The sequence below is a fragment of the Emys orbicularis genome, chromosome 1, assembly GCF_028017835.1.
Source record: "Emys orbicularis isolate rEmyOrb1 chromosome 1, rEmyOrb1.hap1, whole genome shotgun sequence".
NCBI classification, from domain to species: domain Eukaryota; kingdom Metazoa; phylum Chordata; order Testudines; family Emydidae; genus Emys; species Emys orbicularis.
This window is the reverse complement of record NC_088683.1, coordinates 287,053,958-287,069,371: the sequence shown is the minus strand read 5'-3', so window position 1 is coordinate 287,069,371 and position 15,414 is coordinate 287,053,958. Positions and strand designations below refer to the sequence as shown.

The window sequence follows — 15,414 nt, the reverse complement described above, 5'->3', positions numbered from 1 at the left end:
CATATTATAAGACTGTCCTACATAAATGAGGAAAAGTTGAGGTGCCTTTATTATTCTTTTGTTCCATTCTGTGTTTCTATGGGGAATGCACTATCACGGTCTTCCTTTTAAACAAATAAAACTAAAACTTTAAAAAAAAAAAAAAAAAAAAAAAAAAAGCAATGGCTGTTGAAAATAGCAATTCCAGTCCTAATAACCACTGGGAAGCATTTCTTGCTCAATTTATTCTACTTTTTCTACAGCAAGTTACAGTGGATCAGTATATTTGGTTTGGGGGAAATGAAATAACAGCTGCACAAATTGAGCTTGAGCACTCCTGAATTTTGAGGGTGTTCAAATCTGGAAGGCAGGTGCTAGATTCCCTTTCTGAATATTAGCTATATCTGGAAAGGAAAAGTCAATTTCTGCTTCCATGGCTCAGAAGTGGAAATCCTCCTAAGTGCCTGGTACTGTATCTAAAGCTGCCCAGGTCCAGAGCCTCCCCTCCCTTACTTTTCATTTTAAATTCTAGTGGGATCCACATACCTCCCTTGCTAGGCTTCAGATAGAGAGGTGCACCGTCCATTTAGTCCACCCAATTCCTTTTTTGGGAGAGAGCCCAGGGCTGGGGCGGCAGGAGGTGCGGGTGGGGGGGAAGAGCCCAGGGCTGGGGCGGCATGGGGTGCGGGTGGGGGCCAGAGCTGGGGCGGCAGGAGGTGCGTGCGGGTGGGGGGGGGGGGGAGAGCCCAGGGCTGGGGGAGCAGGGGAGTGCAGGTGGGGGCCAGAGCTGGGGCTGCAGGGGGTGTGCGCAGGGGAGAGCCCAGGGCTGGGGTGGCAGGAGGTGCGGATGGGGGCCAGAGCTGGGGCGGCCGGGGGGGGGAAGGGGGAGAAGAGCCCAGGGCTGGGGCGGCAGGAGGTGCAGGTGGGGGGAGAGCCTAGGGCTGGGGGGGGGGGGGGGGAGAGCGGCAAAAAACCTAGAGCTGGCTCTGTTCCTACCATTCACAGCAAGCTGCAGATTTCAGTTCCATACTCCTTCCCCCACCCTTTCCTGTTGCTAGTGGCCAAGGGAATGCTGGGAAATGTAGTTCTTTCCCTGCTCCAGGGCTGGCTCTATAGGCAGGGAGCTAACCAAGGAACTACAGCTCCCAGGGCCCCCTGTTGGTTCTCAACTCCCATGCTGGATTCTTGCGCCCCTTGCAAATCTGCCGCCCCAAGCAACTGCTTGCTTTGCTGGTGCCTAGAGCAGGCCCTGTCCACAGGATCTTGAATGCATATGGCTCAATGTGCTAATTAACAAAGCCAATAAAGGGGAACTAGTGGGGGGGGGGGGGAGAGATCTGCAACAGACCACCAAATCAAGCTTGTGAACAGAATGAGTTACATGCTAAGTACCTATCTAATATGTGAAAGACATGGGGGACTTCAATTTAGGAGATATATGCTGGAAGTCTCATATAGCTAGTAATAAGTCATTAAGTTTCTATAAATTATACATGATAATTTTCTAAACACAAATAGGTGTTACACCCAACACAAATTAACTATTTAGGACCTCATTATGATGGATAAAGATGAATTAATCACTGGACTGGAAACTGCTGGTTGCTGAGAAACCGGTGACCATGACCCGTACACATTCAATATGGGCAAACAGAACAGTCCCAACCAGTTATTTACACTTGGTGTTTCACAAGAGCTAATTTCCCAGACCTAAGGAAAAGTTTATATACAAACAGGTGAATGAGAATTTGGAGTTCTTTAAGAACTGCCACAATTCCACAATCAAGGAAAGAGGACAACTTTGTCTAAAAGTTCCTCCCGGTTCAGTGGCAAATTGAAGGAAGCAATTAGGAATAAAAAAGGAACATAGCAAAAAGAAAAAAAGGCAAAATATACAGTAATAAATATAATTAGAATTATGAACTGTAGAAAACAGATAAGGAAAGCTGAACACGTCAGGGGAAACATCAGATAGGGCTAAGAAAAAGAAGTAGGCGAACTTAAGTATATTAGGAATGAAAGAAAACCCAACAATGGTACAAGCCCATTAATAGATGAACATGACAAAACTGTTAAAAAAGAAAAGGCAGAAATGTTCAATAAATATTTCTGTTCTGTATTTGGAAAGATGCTGGATGGTGTAATTTGTATGGCATGAAGATGATGTAATTTCCAGTACATTAGTAACAAAGGAGCACATTACATCTATTAGGGATAAATGCTTTTTAAAAATCAGCAGGCTCAGATAACTTGCACCCCAGAGTTCTAAGGAGTTGGCTGAGGAGATCGCTGGACAGTTGGTGATAATTTAAAAAAAAAAAAAAAAAAAAAAAAAATCTTGAAATACCAGGGAAATTCCAGAAGCAGGGTGACCTGGGTAACTATAAACTCATTAGCCTGACATCAATGCTAGGCAAAATAATGTAAAGTCTGCTGCAGGGCTTAATTAGTAGAGAACAGGAATAAAATTAATGCCAGACAACATGGTTTTATGAAAATAGGTCTTGTCAAATATATCTGTTTACATTATTTGAAGAGATTATAAGTTTGGTATGATTACAAAATTATAACGGTAACTGCGCACATGTAATACACAAACTTTGTAAAGAGTTTGACTTAGTATCACATGACATTCTAATTTTTAAAAAAAGATCACGTTAAATGGATTAAGAACCAGCAAACTAACAGATCTCAAAAAGTAGTGGTCAAAGGGGATGTTTCTAATGGTGTTCCTCAGGGCTCTGCACTAGGCCTGATGCTATTCAAAATTTTCATCAATGATCTGGAAGCCAATATAAAAATCACTGTTGATAAAATTTGCAGATGACAAGATTAGCACAATGCTAAATAATGAAGACAGGACAGTCAAACAGAGCTATCTGGATTGTTTGATAAGACAGGCCCATTCAAATAAAATGCATTTAAATACAGCCAAATGCAAAGATATAAATATAGGAAAAAGGCGCGGAAGCCGCACTTACAGAATGGGGGACTTTATCCTGGAAAGCAGCGATTCCAAAAGAATTCAGAGCTCATAGAAGACCAGCAACATAACACCCACCCAGTACAAGGCTGCAACAAATGGGCTAATATGATCCTTAGTGGTGTAAACAGGGGAGTAGCAATTAGGAGTAAAGGTCTGTATGTGTCATCAGTGAAAATGACAAAGGAACACTGCATCCAGTTCTGGTGTCCATATGGAGAACGAGCAGAAAGCAGCCACAAATATGAGTCAAGGACTCATGAAAATGCCTTACAGTGAACGATTTAAAGAGCCTAATCTGTTTAGTTTATTGAAAAGAAAATCAAGAGGTGAATTCACTAGTGTGTAAGTACCTTTGTGGGAGAAAATACCAGAAACTAAAAGGTTGTTTAATCTAGCAGAGAACCAACCACAGGAAGCTGAAGCCAGACAAATTAACAAGTTAGGCACACACTTTTAAAAGTGAGAGTGATTAACCACTGGAACAAACTATCAAGGGAAATGGAGGCTTCTCCATCTTTTGATGTCTTCAAATCAAGGCTGGATGCCTTTCCTGAAGATAGGTTTTAGCCAAACAAATTATGCTACAGTCAAATATAAGTTAGTGGACTCAATACAGAGATAGCTAGGTGAGATTTAATGGCCTGTGAGATACCAGCAGATAAGTCTAGACCAGACTTCTCAAACTGTGGTCTGTGGACGAGCTCCATTCAGGTAGTCCATGGATAGTTCCCTCTAAGGTGCACACCTGGGTGGCCACACACAAGAGAATGAAGGGCCACCCACCTAATTAGTGGAGCAGGCACAGCTCCACTAATTAGGTGTCTGGACCCTGGAGAATACGCACATGTAAGGTGAGGTGGTGGCCTTGGGGGGGAAGTGGTGGCAGGGGGAAGTGGGGTGAGAAGCGGGGGTGGGGGGAATTTGGGATATGCAGGGCTGCAGCAGGCAAAGAAAGAGGCGACTTTCCCCAGCTCCAGGGTTGCGGCTGCCAGGAAGATTTGGCCCTCCTTCCCAGCCTCAGCTCGGGGACTGCCGCAGCAGGGGAGAGAGGACACATCCATCGCATTAGGAAGGTAAGACTACTGATATTAAAATATGAGTTGTGTATTTTATTTGTAGGACAAAAAAAAAAATGATAATTATTAAGGTTTTTTTATATAGCGCTTTTATCCAAAGCGCTTTACAATAGTTAGCTAACGGTACAAACAACATTTGGAAAGATCATTAAGTGGTCCCCAAGACCCTCAGCAATTTTCAAGCGATCCATGAAAAAAAATAAGTGAGAACCAGTGGTGTAGACCATCTAATGATCCCTTCTGGCCTTAAATTCTATGAATTGTGAAGACCTGAAAAATTGGTTCTAAGATGTGATCGCTAAGTGTGTGGTTCTCATTTTCTGGTGCTCATCTTAACACTCACAGGTGGCCTGACTCAAAAGTGCTAAGCTCTCAACTTCAACAGAAGTCAAGTAGATCAGCAGGTACTCGCTGTACCTGATTTTTCAGAGGTATTGTCTCAAAATAAGCACCCAATCACGAAGATAAAAATCAGAGGATTCTTTTGCACATTTTGGACAATCTATAAATGGAAAACTACTACTTCCTATTTCAAAGTTGCTGTGATATAAATTCATTAAATACTCCAAGGTACTAAGATAGTATGGTTAATAAGTGCAATGGAAAAGCCCCTAAGAGTTTAAAAAAATCTTATTCGGTGCATATTTGGATGGAGTGCAGGTAATGAACCATGGTCCTAAAAACTGAATGACGAAAATGAAGAGAAATATTGAACAGTTGTCTCATTCAATAAGTACCAAACATCCAGTGTTACAAAGAAGGCAGGGTCCTATGGAAAAAAGAATAAGCGATCATGTCACTAAAGATTGCATCATAACTCCGTATGTACATGGAGGTAGAACTGAAGTTCCATGGGCAAATTTAATTCTGGCATTTCCTAACTTTTGAAAAAACTAACATTAAAAGAATGTATTTTTTGGTATACAATGTCTATAGGACCACATATGTACATAACACTATGAAAACAGATTAAGACTGGATTCTCTGTACTAAGAGATTATGATGTCAACTAAGATGGGGACAGAAGGAGATGAAAACACGGGGAGAGAGCAGAAGAGAAAGGAGAGAACTATGGGGTAAGACAGCAACTTGGAAGACACATGTATGGCGCCTCCAAAGTTTTCTGATATATTTTTTAATGAAACTCCAATGAAGAAGGGAGGGGTTTAAGAAGGAATTAAAGGAAGGAAGTATGGCAGATGGAATTAACTGGAGCATTCCAGGGATAGAAGACATAAAAATAAGGTATTTTTCATACCTAGATATCAAAAGTATTCCTCAGATAACATAGTTCTGAAAAACAGAAAAATTGATTCAAGAGCTTTTATATCACTGATTTGAGATTATAGGTAAAAATACTCTACCCAGCTCACAAAAGACTTGCCTCCATTTCAGATTCTGCCTATACCAACCAACCACGTGGAGATGAGAAGCCAGAGATTCTCCAACAAAATCACCCGCATAGTGAAGGTGCAGAGCATCATGCAGAAGAACCTTGAACTACAAATGCTCACCCTAAAAGAAAAAAAGAATCTGATTGGACAAGAGAACTGGACAAGTAGGCATTCTATGGGTTACTAGTACATAAAGTATTCAGAGTCTGACCACCTGAATCATGAAATACAAAGTCCTCTTCTGGGCTGATGTTATATGGGTAGATACCAGGGCAAAACCTTAAGTGTGATCCCTTATTAGAAGAGATGATTATTTTATAACTGTCTTGGCCCCATCTCTTATCAAGTCTTGATATATTTCCTCTATTCTTAACTATGAAAAGAAAAATGAAATCCCCTTGTGGGAGTCTGCAGGAGCTGGTCTTAACCATCACATTCCATTAGTTACAAAATTAATATCTCCCTAAGTCTAACTGGACTAGGAAAATAGATCAATTTTCATTGCAGGTTACTTGACAAAAGATGACAGTCGAGCTCAGTAGGACTGACATCACTAGAATTTCAGATGGTATTACCACAAACACAATACCTCAAGACTACAGAGGTCTGCAGGACATGGTTTCCCAAAAAGGGCAGGGTCATTTACAGTGCTTTTGAAAAACAATGTAAGTGCAATTGAAGATTTTAACACACATTAGAAGGCATACATGTTTCAGATTTTTTCCCCCGTAGCTAAATAAATCTGTTTTTAATAAAATGGACAAATTAGTTAATGTTAACCAAGACATTTCTTAAATTGTCATGCTCTTGCTTTTCACAGCTTTTTGGTAACTGAAAAGTACATACAGCAGGCACTATAAATGCATTTTTTTGTGTAAGAGAATGATAGAAGGGGTGTTGAGCTTCTCATAGCATCTATACATAAAATTGTAAGCTGTTTAAATGTCACTATTAGAGCATGCAGAAATTAATATTACAAGTCTTCAAAAAGCAAAAAAATAATTTGAAACTGATTACTGTAACTCCCAACCACACTGCAAGGCAGGAAGAAGGGAGACAATCCACTAAAAGAATGTGAAAATGGCTGGATAGCAAAAAGCAGTGTATCCCGCAAACAGCTACACTGAGGCTTTCCACCTCTTCATACATTTAAGCTTGTCTTCTTTATTTCCCCTCCATACAGAAATTTTTTTAAAAGAAAGATGTTGATACAAAAAAGTAACTCTTATTTAAAAGATTAGATAACAATCAGAGTTTAGGGCCAAAAGGGACAACCAGATCACCTAGTGTGACTTCCTGCATATAACAGGCCACCAGCACCCCACAGCACTCATACACTGACCCAATCATCAGTATCTTCTAATGAAAACAAGCATGCAATATTAAGGAAAAAACTGATGTATCACAATGTGCTGCTCACAATACTTATCACTCTTCAAAACAAGATATTACACTCGACAATCTTTTCAATTTGTATTATAATTTACAACACACATTGGGAGGGGAAAAAATCAATTTTAATACTTAAAAAATACATTGTTGACAAAACATACTTCCTCAAAGCAGGTACAGAAAAAGAAAAAAGAAAAAAAAAGACTGCTGCACAAACTTCCCTATCCTGCCTCACTTGCATGTCTCAGCAGTAACTACAGAGAACCACCGTGAGAAATGAGAAGGCAGTTTGCTCTCTCTGTCCACTCCTTTACCTCACAGACAGCAAACAAAGGCAAAATGTCACCACTTAGCAACATGAACAGGTAACTATGAGGGCTTGTCCTGAAACCACAGACTCATTTTAAAATTGCCACGAAACAGCAGTCAAAGTGAAACTACTTTTGGTCACTTCCAAAATAAACTAGATTTGAACTAGAGTTTAAACACAAATGGCTTTACATATCCCTTTATTATTAATCTAACCCAGCAGTTCTCAAATTACGGGTTGGGACCCCCAGTGGGTCACAACCCTATTTTAATGGGGTTGCCAGGGCTGGCGTTAGACTTGCTTTGGGCCAAAGCCCGAGCCCCAGTCCCACCACCCAGGGTTGAAGTCCAAGCCTGAGGGCTTCAGCCCTAGGCGGCAGGGCTCAGGTTTTGGCTTCAGCCCTGGGCGGCGGGGCTCAGGTTACAGGCCCCTCACCCAGGACTGAAGCCCTTGGGCTTCAGCTTTGGGCCCCCCAGCCAGGGCAGTGGGGCTCGGGCTTTGGCCATCCCTCCTGGGGTCACAGTTATTTTTGTTGTCAGAAGAGGGTCATGGTGCAATGAAGTTTGAGAACCGCCGAAAATCCCTACACAATGCAGTTTCAACAAATCAGCTGATCCCCTCCAAAATAAATGCTTCCTGTCTAAAATTTAAAATATTTTAAAGAAAGTGTTAGGAATCAAGACCACAAAAGCAGACAAAAATGCCCTTTAGCATTTCTAGATTTCTAGTCAGGATTGTTCCACCTCTTCATTTGCCAAAACTATCTTCTTCTAATTTCCAAAGCCCCACGTATAACCTCTATGTTCCCACTGTCAACCCAACACTTCAAGTCATATCATTTTTAAAATTACTCAATACCTCATTTCATTTTGAATCACTCATTGCACAGTTTATCACTTTAAACTGCTTTGACTTCAGAAGTAGTTATTCAAATTATGATTTTCTACATCTCTTTCCCTCAAAGCCCCTTTCCAACATTTACTAAATTTTACAATGAATCAGTTTACTTGATTCCTCCACTACTTCAGTCATTAATGTACTTTTAAATAGCAGGGTGTATCAACTTTTAAACTCTTAAGCCTTGTCAAAATTTCTACCACCCACCTTTAAAAAGTACACATCCTCTTGTAGTACACCTTGTGTACTAGTGTAAGACAAGAAACAGGCCTAAAAAAAATAAATGCATTCAGCTACTGAAGAGGATTAACTAACATCACAATAAATTGAAAAGATTAAAACATGATGTATAAAAGTTACAATTAAAGAGTCTGCTAGAATATCACTGATTCTCAAATATTCAGAAGTTACATAACTTGTTGAAAGCCTCATCTCTCTCACCAGAAGTTGGTCCAATAAGAGATATCATCTCACCCACCTTGTCTCTCTAATATCCTGGGATCAACACGGCTACAACAACTCTGAATTCAACAACTTTTGTCAGTTTTCCAATAAAATACAATTATCAATGTATAATGTAATGTAAATTAGTCTAATAGTGTTAAGCCAGAAAAATAAACTCTGAACAGGCTAGCCTAGGGGTCGGCAACCTCTGGCACGCGGCCCTGGCGGGCCGGGCCAGTTTGTTTACCTGCCGCATCCTGGCTGCAGCTTCCCACCGCCCCCATTGGCCTGGAGTGGCAAACCACGGCCAGTGGGAGCCGCGATCGGCCAAACCTGCAGACACGGCAGGTAAACAAACCGGCCCGCCAGCGTGCTTACTCTGGTGAGCCACGTGCCAGAGGTTGCCAACCCCTGGGATCGCATATCTTATTTTACAAAAGGAATGGAAAATGTGGTCATACAATGCATGTACTTTTCACAAGAAACACCAGTGTCTAACTATGTTATAATTGTTGTATAATCTATAATTCAGTCCATTATTTCTGGCTAAATATGACTCATGTATTTTCAAGCTGCATTATAGCATTGTAAGCAGTTCTGAAGCAATGAAACTAAAAAACTTCTGAATCTCAAGGTAAAAAGCAGCCTGATGTTTTAAAAAATGACAGGTGGTGTTTGGCTTTTAGTGTGAAAAACAAGCAGAAGTTTTCAAAGTCTGAAGGTAGTAAGCATCTTTGTAGACATTCTTCATCAAACTGCACGGAAGTGGGGGAGAGGGACAAAAAAAAAAAACTTGTAATAGCTGACAACTTGCTACAGGGAATGTACAGATATACATTAAGAGGGTTGGATGTGCTAGTCTAACAGTATCCTTTGGCAACCAACCCAAAGAACTGATACTCAAAACCAAAAACCAAAATCAGCTTCTTTTCATTAAGCAGTGTAATATCGAGGTACAAACATAAGGAGCAGGAAAGTCCTAAATTGAGGGAAAGACAGCTATAGATTAATGTTAAATTAATATATTTTATAGCTAAGGCTGCGAGACTCTCACAGAAGTCACGGATTCTGTGACTTTCCATGACTTCCGCAGCGGTTGGTGCTGGCTCAGGGGCTGCCCGAAACAGGCAGCCCTTGGGCCAGCAACAGCGGTTTGGGTGTGTGGAAGGGGGCTCAGGACTAGGGGCAGGGGGTTGGAGGGTACATGGGGACACTTACCTCAGGGTGGGGGACTCCCAGACTCCAACTGGCATAGCCCCCCTGCAGCTCCTACGCAGCGGAGGGGTCAGTCCACGCTTCATGCTGCCCCACCCCCGCAGGCCTCACCCCTGCAGCTCCCATTGGCTGCGGTTCCTGGCCAATGGGAGCTGCGGCAGCTGTCACTTGTGGCAGGAACAGCAGAGCCCCTGCCCTGGCCCCTGCCTCCGCCACCTAGGAGCTGCAGGGACGCGGACCCGGGTAGGAAGCCCCTGCCAGGCCCGCCAAACCCTTCCAACCCCCCAGCACCAGCAGAGGTCCCAGGCCACGCACCGCAGGCCTTCCCTCCCCCGCATCAGCAGGGGTTCCGGGGCCGTGCACCACGCCACCACTTGGCCCCACCTCCTCCAGCCACAGCAGGGGTCCCAGGCCGCATGCCGCACCGCTGCCCAGCCCCTCCTCCGCCAGCACCAGCAGGGGTCGGGCCATGGCCCGACCCCCCCCCCCAGCAGGGTCCTGGGCACCCCCACCCCCAGCGGGGTCCCTAGACTGCCCCCCCAGAGCACCCATGGCCCCCCCACCCAAGTCTTAGTCACGACAAGTATTTTTAGTAAAAGTCATGGACAGGTCACGGGCCTGTGAATTTTTGTTTACGGTCTGTGACCTGTCCATGACTTTACTAAAAATACCTGTGACTAAAACGTAGCCTTATTTATAGCAAATGAGTCAAAACTTACCTGAGCTTTTAAAAAACTAGATTCACTTTTCAATAATATGTCTAGATCATGGGTTCTCAAACTGTGGGTCGGGACCCCAAAGTGGGTCGCGACCCTGTTTTAATGGGGTCGCCAGGGCTGGCTTAGACTTGCTGAGGCCCATTGGCAGTGCTTGGTCAATCTAATATTGCTTTGATTTCTAATTTTTCAAAACAAAGTAAAAAGCAAGCTTTTATCATAAATCTGACTATAACAGAGGCATTACTTAAACTCAGTTGTAACAATGAAGCTGTAACTGTGCACTTAAAAAAAGATTCAGTATCTCCATTATGCAAGAAAATTAGCGTATCGTGCCCCAAATTACAGTATTCTCTGAATACAGAATGAAATTTCTGAGAATTTACAAATCAACTCCTAAATTTGGTCATAATTTAAACTATTTGATTTTAATAATGGAACAGCAGGCTTCAGTTAAAAATTCACATATAGTCTATGTTAGCTTAATTACAACCTAATGCAGTCAAAGTTATTAACTACTGCATCTAGTTAAGACTAGAGTTGGATGAAAAATGAATACTTTTTAGCAAATATTTTAGAGAAAAATTTTACCCTGTTTTTAATCAAAAACATTCAAAACTCAATTTTTCAGCCAGCTCTACTTATAACTACAGGCAGCGTGAGGTTAATAACTTAGAACACACTTAACTATTCTGACAGTGGTAACTCAGACTATCACCACTTTTCTTCTACAGAGAAATTGCATGCCACAATTATTTTGGTTGTAATGAGTTCGTGGTGAGAGAAAGACTGGGTTTTTTGGGTCAAGAGTTCTGATGGGGAGATTGCTTAGCTGTTGTCACTGCACTGGAAACAATTGTGCCTGCTCTTAAAAAGTTCCATGGATGACACTAGCAAATAAGGGCTAAATTCAGCAGTACAGTACTCTGTAGTTGCTTACAGTGCTCCAATGACAAAGCAGCTGTAAATCTTATTGACCTGACTAATATATTCTGGCTTCTTTGTGCTGCTCCAAAGTGATTCAAAGCAGTCAAAACATACCAGTGAATCTGGCCTTAATTTACAATTTAAAAATAGTTTAAGATTGATACAATACACATTTTTAACTCTGAGAAACCACAAGCTATCGTCTTTAAATTTGTTTCTTCTTTAAGGTTCATGCAAGACATTTTTAATTTTAAAACAATAAAACTATGTTAAACCAGAGTTCAAAGAGAGAGGACATATCTGGAATTTAAGAGTAAAAGTCATGGCAATCACTGTAATAATTCCAAAACCAACCATTATAAATCTGAATTAATGTTAAGCTTAAAGGAAATCGAAATGTGTTAAGGTGTGGAAACATAGAGTTGAGACACCCGAAAAACTTTAATTCTACTCTCTCACGACACCTTGCATTAACCATATAATTAAGGCTGAACCTGAATTTCCTATGAATGTTTGTAGTCCCAGAACAGGTTAAACTGATTTTTAAGGCTCATGATGAGAAGAAAATATTAAAACAGAGAAACATGGAATCACAGAATTCCAGGCATAACAAGAGCAGCAAGATTTTCACAGGTGCAGTCTGAAATATGACAGTTTCTTGGTTATACAGATGGGACAGAATGAGGTGGTGCACAAAAACACACACTAAAGGTCAGGGCCCAGAGACGCCTACTGGCCAACAGATAAATCAGAAGGTTGCATTATTCTTGTAGTTTGCAAAATTACTTCTCTCATAGACACACTGGCTACAATTAATTATTGGATCCCCTGTGCTTTCGAAGGGGGGACATAATTTGAGTAAGTAAAGTCAAACTGTAAAAACACACTTAATTTTAATGTTTCACCAGCATTTACTAGTCAAGGAGTTGGTTCACAGAGCTAATATTTCTCTTGTGACTGGCTCTGCTCACCCTATGTCACAACTTAATTCAACTCGAGAATGTGAATAAATACAGCACCCTTCCACCTCCTGTGCTTAGGAGGGTCTCCAAATGGAGACAGGTGAACATGTCACTGAAATCCTCAGCAATCTCCGAGGGTAAGAGTGAAAGATGAGCACAGACCCTGCTCACCCGGAAGGTGAAACCAAAGGGATTCATCGCAACAACATTCTCCCTTGTTGTGCACGAAGAAGCAGCCACCAGCGGGTCCCCCGCTGTGACCCAGCCTGGGAAGAGGTGAGCACCCTACTCACTCCTGCCCCTTAGGTCATTTTCAGGTGGCAAACCCAACACCCAGCACCCCAGGAACTCACTGCTGACTCTGAGCACAGACTCCACAGCTGTCACGGAAGCAGCAGGGCCTAAGCTGTCAGTGTACACATTAACGCCTATCCCCTTCAGAGCTGAATGGGAGAATCAGGCACTGCAGCCTCCCTGTGCAAGTTGCAACATTCGCACATCCCTAAACTGCAGCCCATGGCAAGAAACAGCCACGTGGACGGTCAAGGCTGCCCTAATCCCAAATGGGGCTGTAAGTATTTTGGTTGGGGTGAGCCCCATTCTGCCCCACCCCCGGTTCTGGGCAATACCCCGCTGCATACTGTCTCAGCAGCATCTCAGCAGCCGCTGCCACCATGCACTGACTCCCACTTCCAGCAGTGGGAGAATGGAGGGTTAGAACCCAGCTTGCACCAGCCACCGTTTCCCCCCAACAGCCCCACAGGGTTCTGCCTAACCGACCCCGGAGCCCACATGGGACCCACATCTGGCCTCCCCTCTCCCCACCACTGCTGCAGATTGCCCCACGCAACCTCACACAGCTGCTGCTAGGCAGGATGGAGTATGTAGTGTGCCTGTACCCCCATCCCATCTCTCTAGCACATCACATGCTCCAGGTGCTGCTGCTGCTGGGAAAGAAGGCCATCTGGTGTGATAGCCCCCACCCTTAATCCTGCATCCTCTCCACCTCTCCCCACCCAGCGCATTACAGACCATGGGGGAGAGCACCTGTCTAGGATGAAGAGAACAGGTTGGAGGATGAGCCTCAAAGTGGGGACAGGGGCTTGGGGGAGGGGGAGAGCATGATACCTGGTGTAAAGACAGAGTTCCTGGCCCAGGGTTGCGGAGGAAGCAGGCTTAGGTGCATAGGTCCCCAAAGAGGCGCCATCTTGCCTTAAATCAAAATACCTGGGCACGGAAACTGCCCTGGGAAGAGAACAGTGACTGGGGAATGGGCACAGTACATGCCTGTCCATGGCAGACTAAAACTTAGATGGAGGGCCTCACACCTGCCCAGGAGCCGAAGGTACCAGCTGTTTTAGCTGTCTGGGGGTTAGAGAGTAGGTGCAACACATGCCAAGGTGGATCCGGTTGAGGAGAGTACCTTACCTGCCCCAGAGAACTGGGTAGAGCAGGATGAACATTAAGCACCAAGTGAGCTGGCTGGCAAGGATTACATGTGCTAGCTGGGTAGCAGAGGCAGGGTAGATAGAGGGGGTAGCAGCTCAGAGACACAGGTATGGGCAGAAGAAATGGGCACCTTACCTAACTGGGAGGTCCAAGTGGTGGTACATTAGCTGAGTGCACTGCCTTAGGGTGAGGGTGTAATATCCACATGGATGATCTCAGCTGCAGGGTGAGTGCATTACCCACCCAGGTGGGGAAACAGCAAATTAGACATACTACCTATCAGAATCACCCTGCCACAAGTAGTCACTAGGCCGGGTGATTTGTTTGGGGGACTCCAGCAAGAGAGGAATAAGGGAGTGAGCTCTGTTACCAGGTACCCCCCTTGGAGGAATGGTATTTGCATGGAGGCTCTAGTGAGGGAGGTATTACGTACCTCAGACCCTCGGGATTTTGGGGTTACTACCTCCCTAGCTGGCTCGTTATCTAACTCTGGGTCCTTGGGGGCCGGGCGCTACCTGCCCGTTGACTCCGGGTGGGCCCATGGTGAGTGGGTGCGTTACCTGCCCAGGTGGGAGGCCGGGGGTTCCCTCTGCGGACACCCTAGGTAGCAATGGGGGTACATTACCACCCTGAACGGTCGCATTAGTCCTCTATCATAGGACCGCCCTGGCAGCTAAGAAGAAGACGGCATGACATGCCAGGTAGCTGCCTACTGGCTGAGGGGAGGGCGTCCCGCTTGGCCCGGGAGAGGGAGACCTGGGGTGCGTTACCTGCTCGTGTGGCTCCCCGGATCCCTGTCGCTCAGCGCCGCCGTGTAAATCTTCCGGTATGTGTCTGCCAGGGCCCGGCCCGAGAGCAGCAACTGGTAGCGGTCCCTGCAGCCCGGAGGTGGCGGCCCCGCCGCCCCTGGCAGCGCCCCGAGCCCCATGGCTGAGCCCTCCTCGGACCCCACGGCCCCCGCCGGGCAGGACCCGCGGGAAGAGGAGAAGAAGAAGCCGCCCTCGGCCCCAGTCTCGGCGGCGGCGGCTCCTGCGGCGGAGGCGGCCGCGCACATCCCTCTCCCCGCCCCCTGGCGGCTGAGCTGCCTCCCCGGCGAGACACGGACACAGGCGGCTCTCGCTGCCTTCAACGCCGGGGCCCGGCCATGGGGAGGCCGCAAACGCCAACACCGGCCCCGGCGCTACTCATCCAATCGGGCCGGGGCAGGGGGCGCAGTGACACCTCTTCCCCCAGCGGCCCCCCGCTGCCCTGCCGCCGCCTCCTCCGGCTGGAGACCCGCCCGCAGCGACCGCGCAGCCCCCTCCTGCCGGGGGAGGCCGGTCCCGGAAGGGCCGCGCTGGGGACCGGAGCGAGCTTGTGTATCCGCTGGGGTCCCGGGGGCCCCGCGCCGCTCGCTCGCTCCCGACTCCCGCTGCAGGGGGCGAGGCCGGCGCTGCTTCCCTTCGCGGAGTTTCTCTCACAGCCGCCGCCGCCCTCCGCGCAGCCACCTCGGCCCCACCCCCTCCGGGTGTCAGACACACACGGAGCGACTGCGCAGGCGCGACAAAGCCCTCAACGCCCCCTCCCCGGGAAATCCGGGAGCGAGCCCTTCAGTTCTCACCAGTCTCCCGCGCGCTCGCACCTGCTGCACTGGGCACCCGGCTCCAGCCCCCAGCTGCCGCCACCCT

At 45.7% G+C, this 15,414-nt stretch overlaps 1 protein-coding gene across 1 annotated transcript in view; it reads right to left on the bottom strand.

The window, feature by feature from the left end:
* MYCBP2 (MYC binding protein 2) overlaps positions 1-14,801 on the bottom strand; it is a 419,800-nt gene extending 404,999 nt beyond the window's left edge. The window contains exon 1 of the mRNA XM_065413662.1: positions 14,518-14,801. Coding sequence (XP_065269734.1) covers positions 14,518-14,801 — 284 coding nt within the window. The remainder of the gene's footprint in view (positions 1-14,517) is intronic.
* Positions 14,802-15,414: the final 613 nt, after the last annotated feature.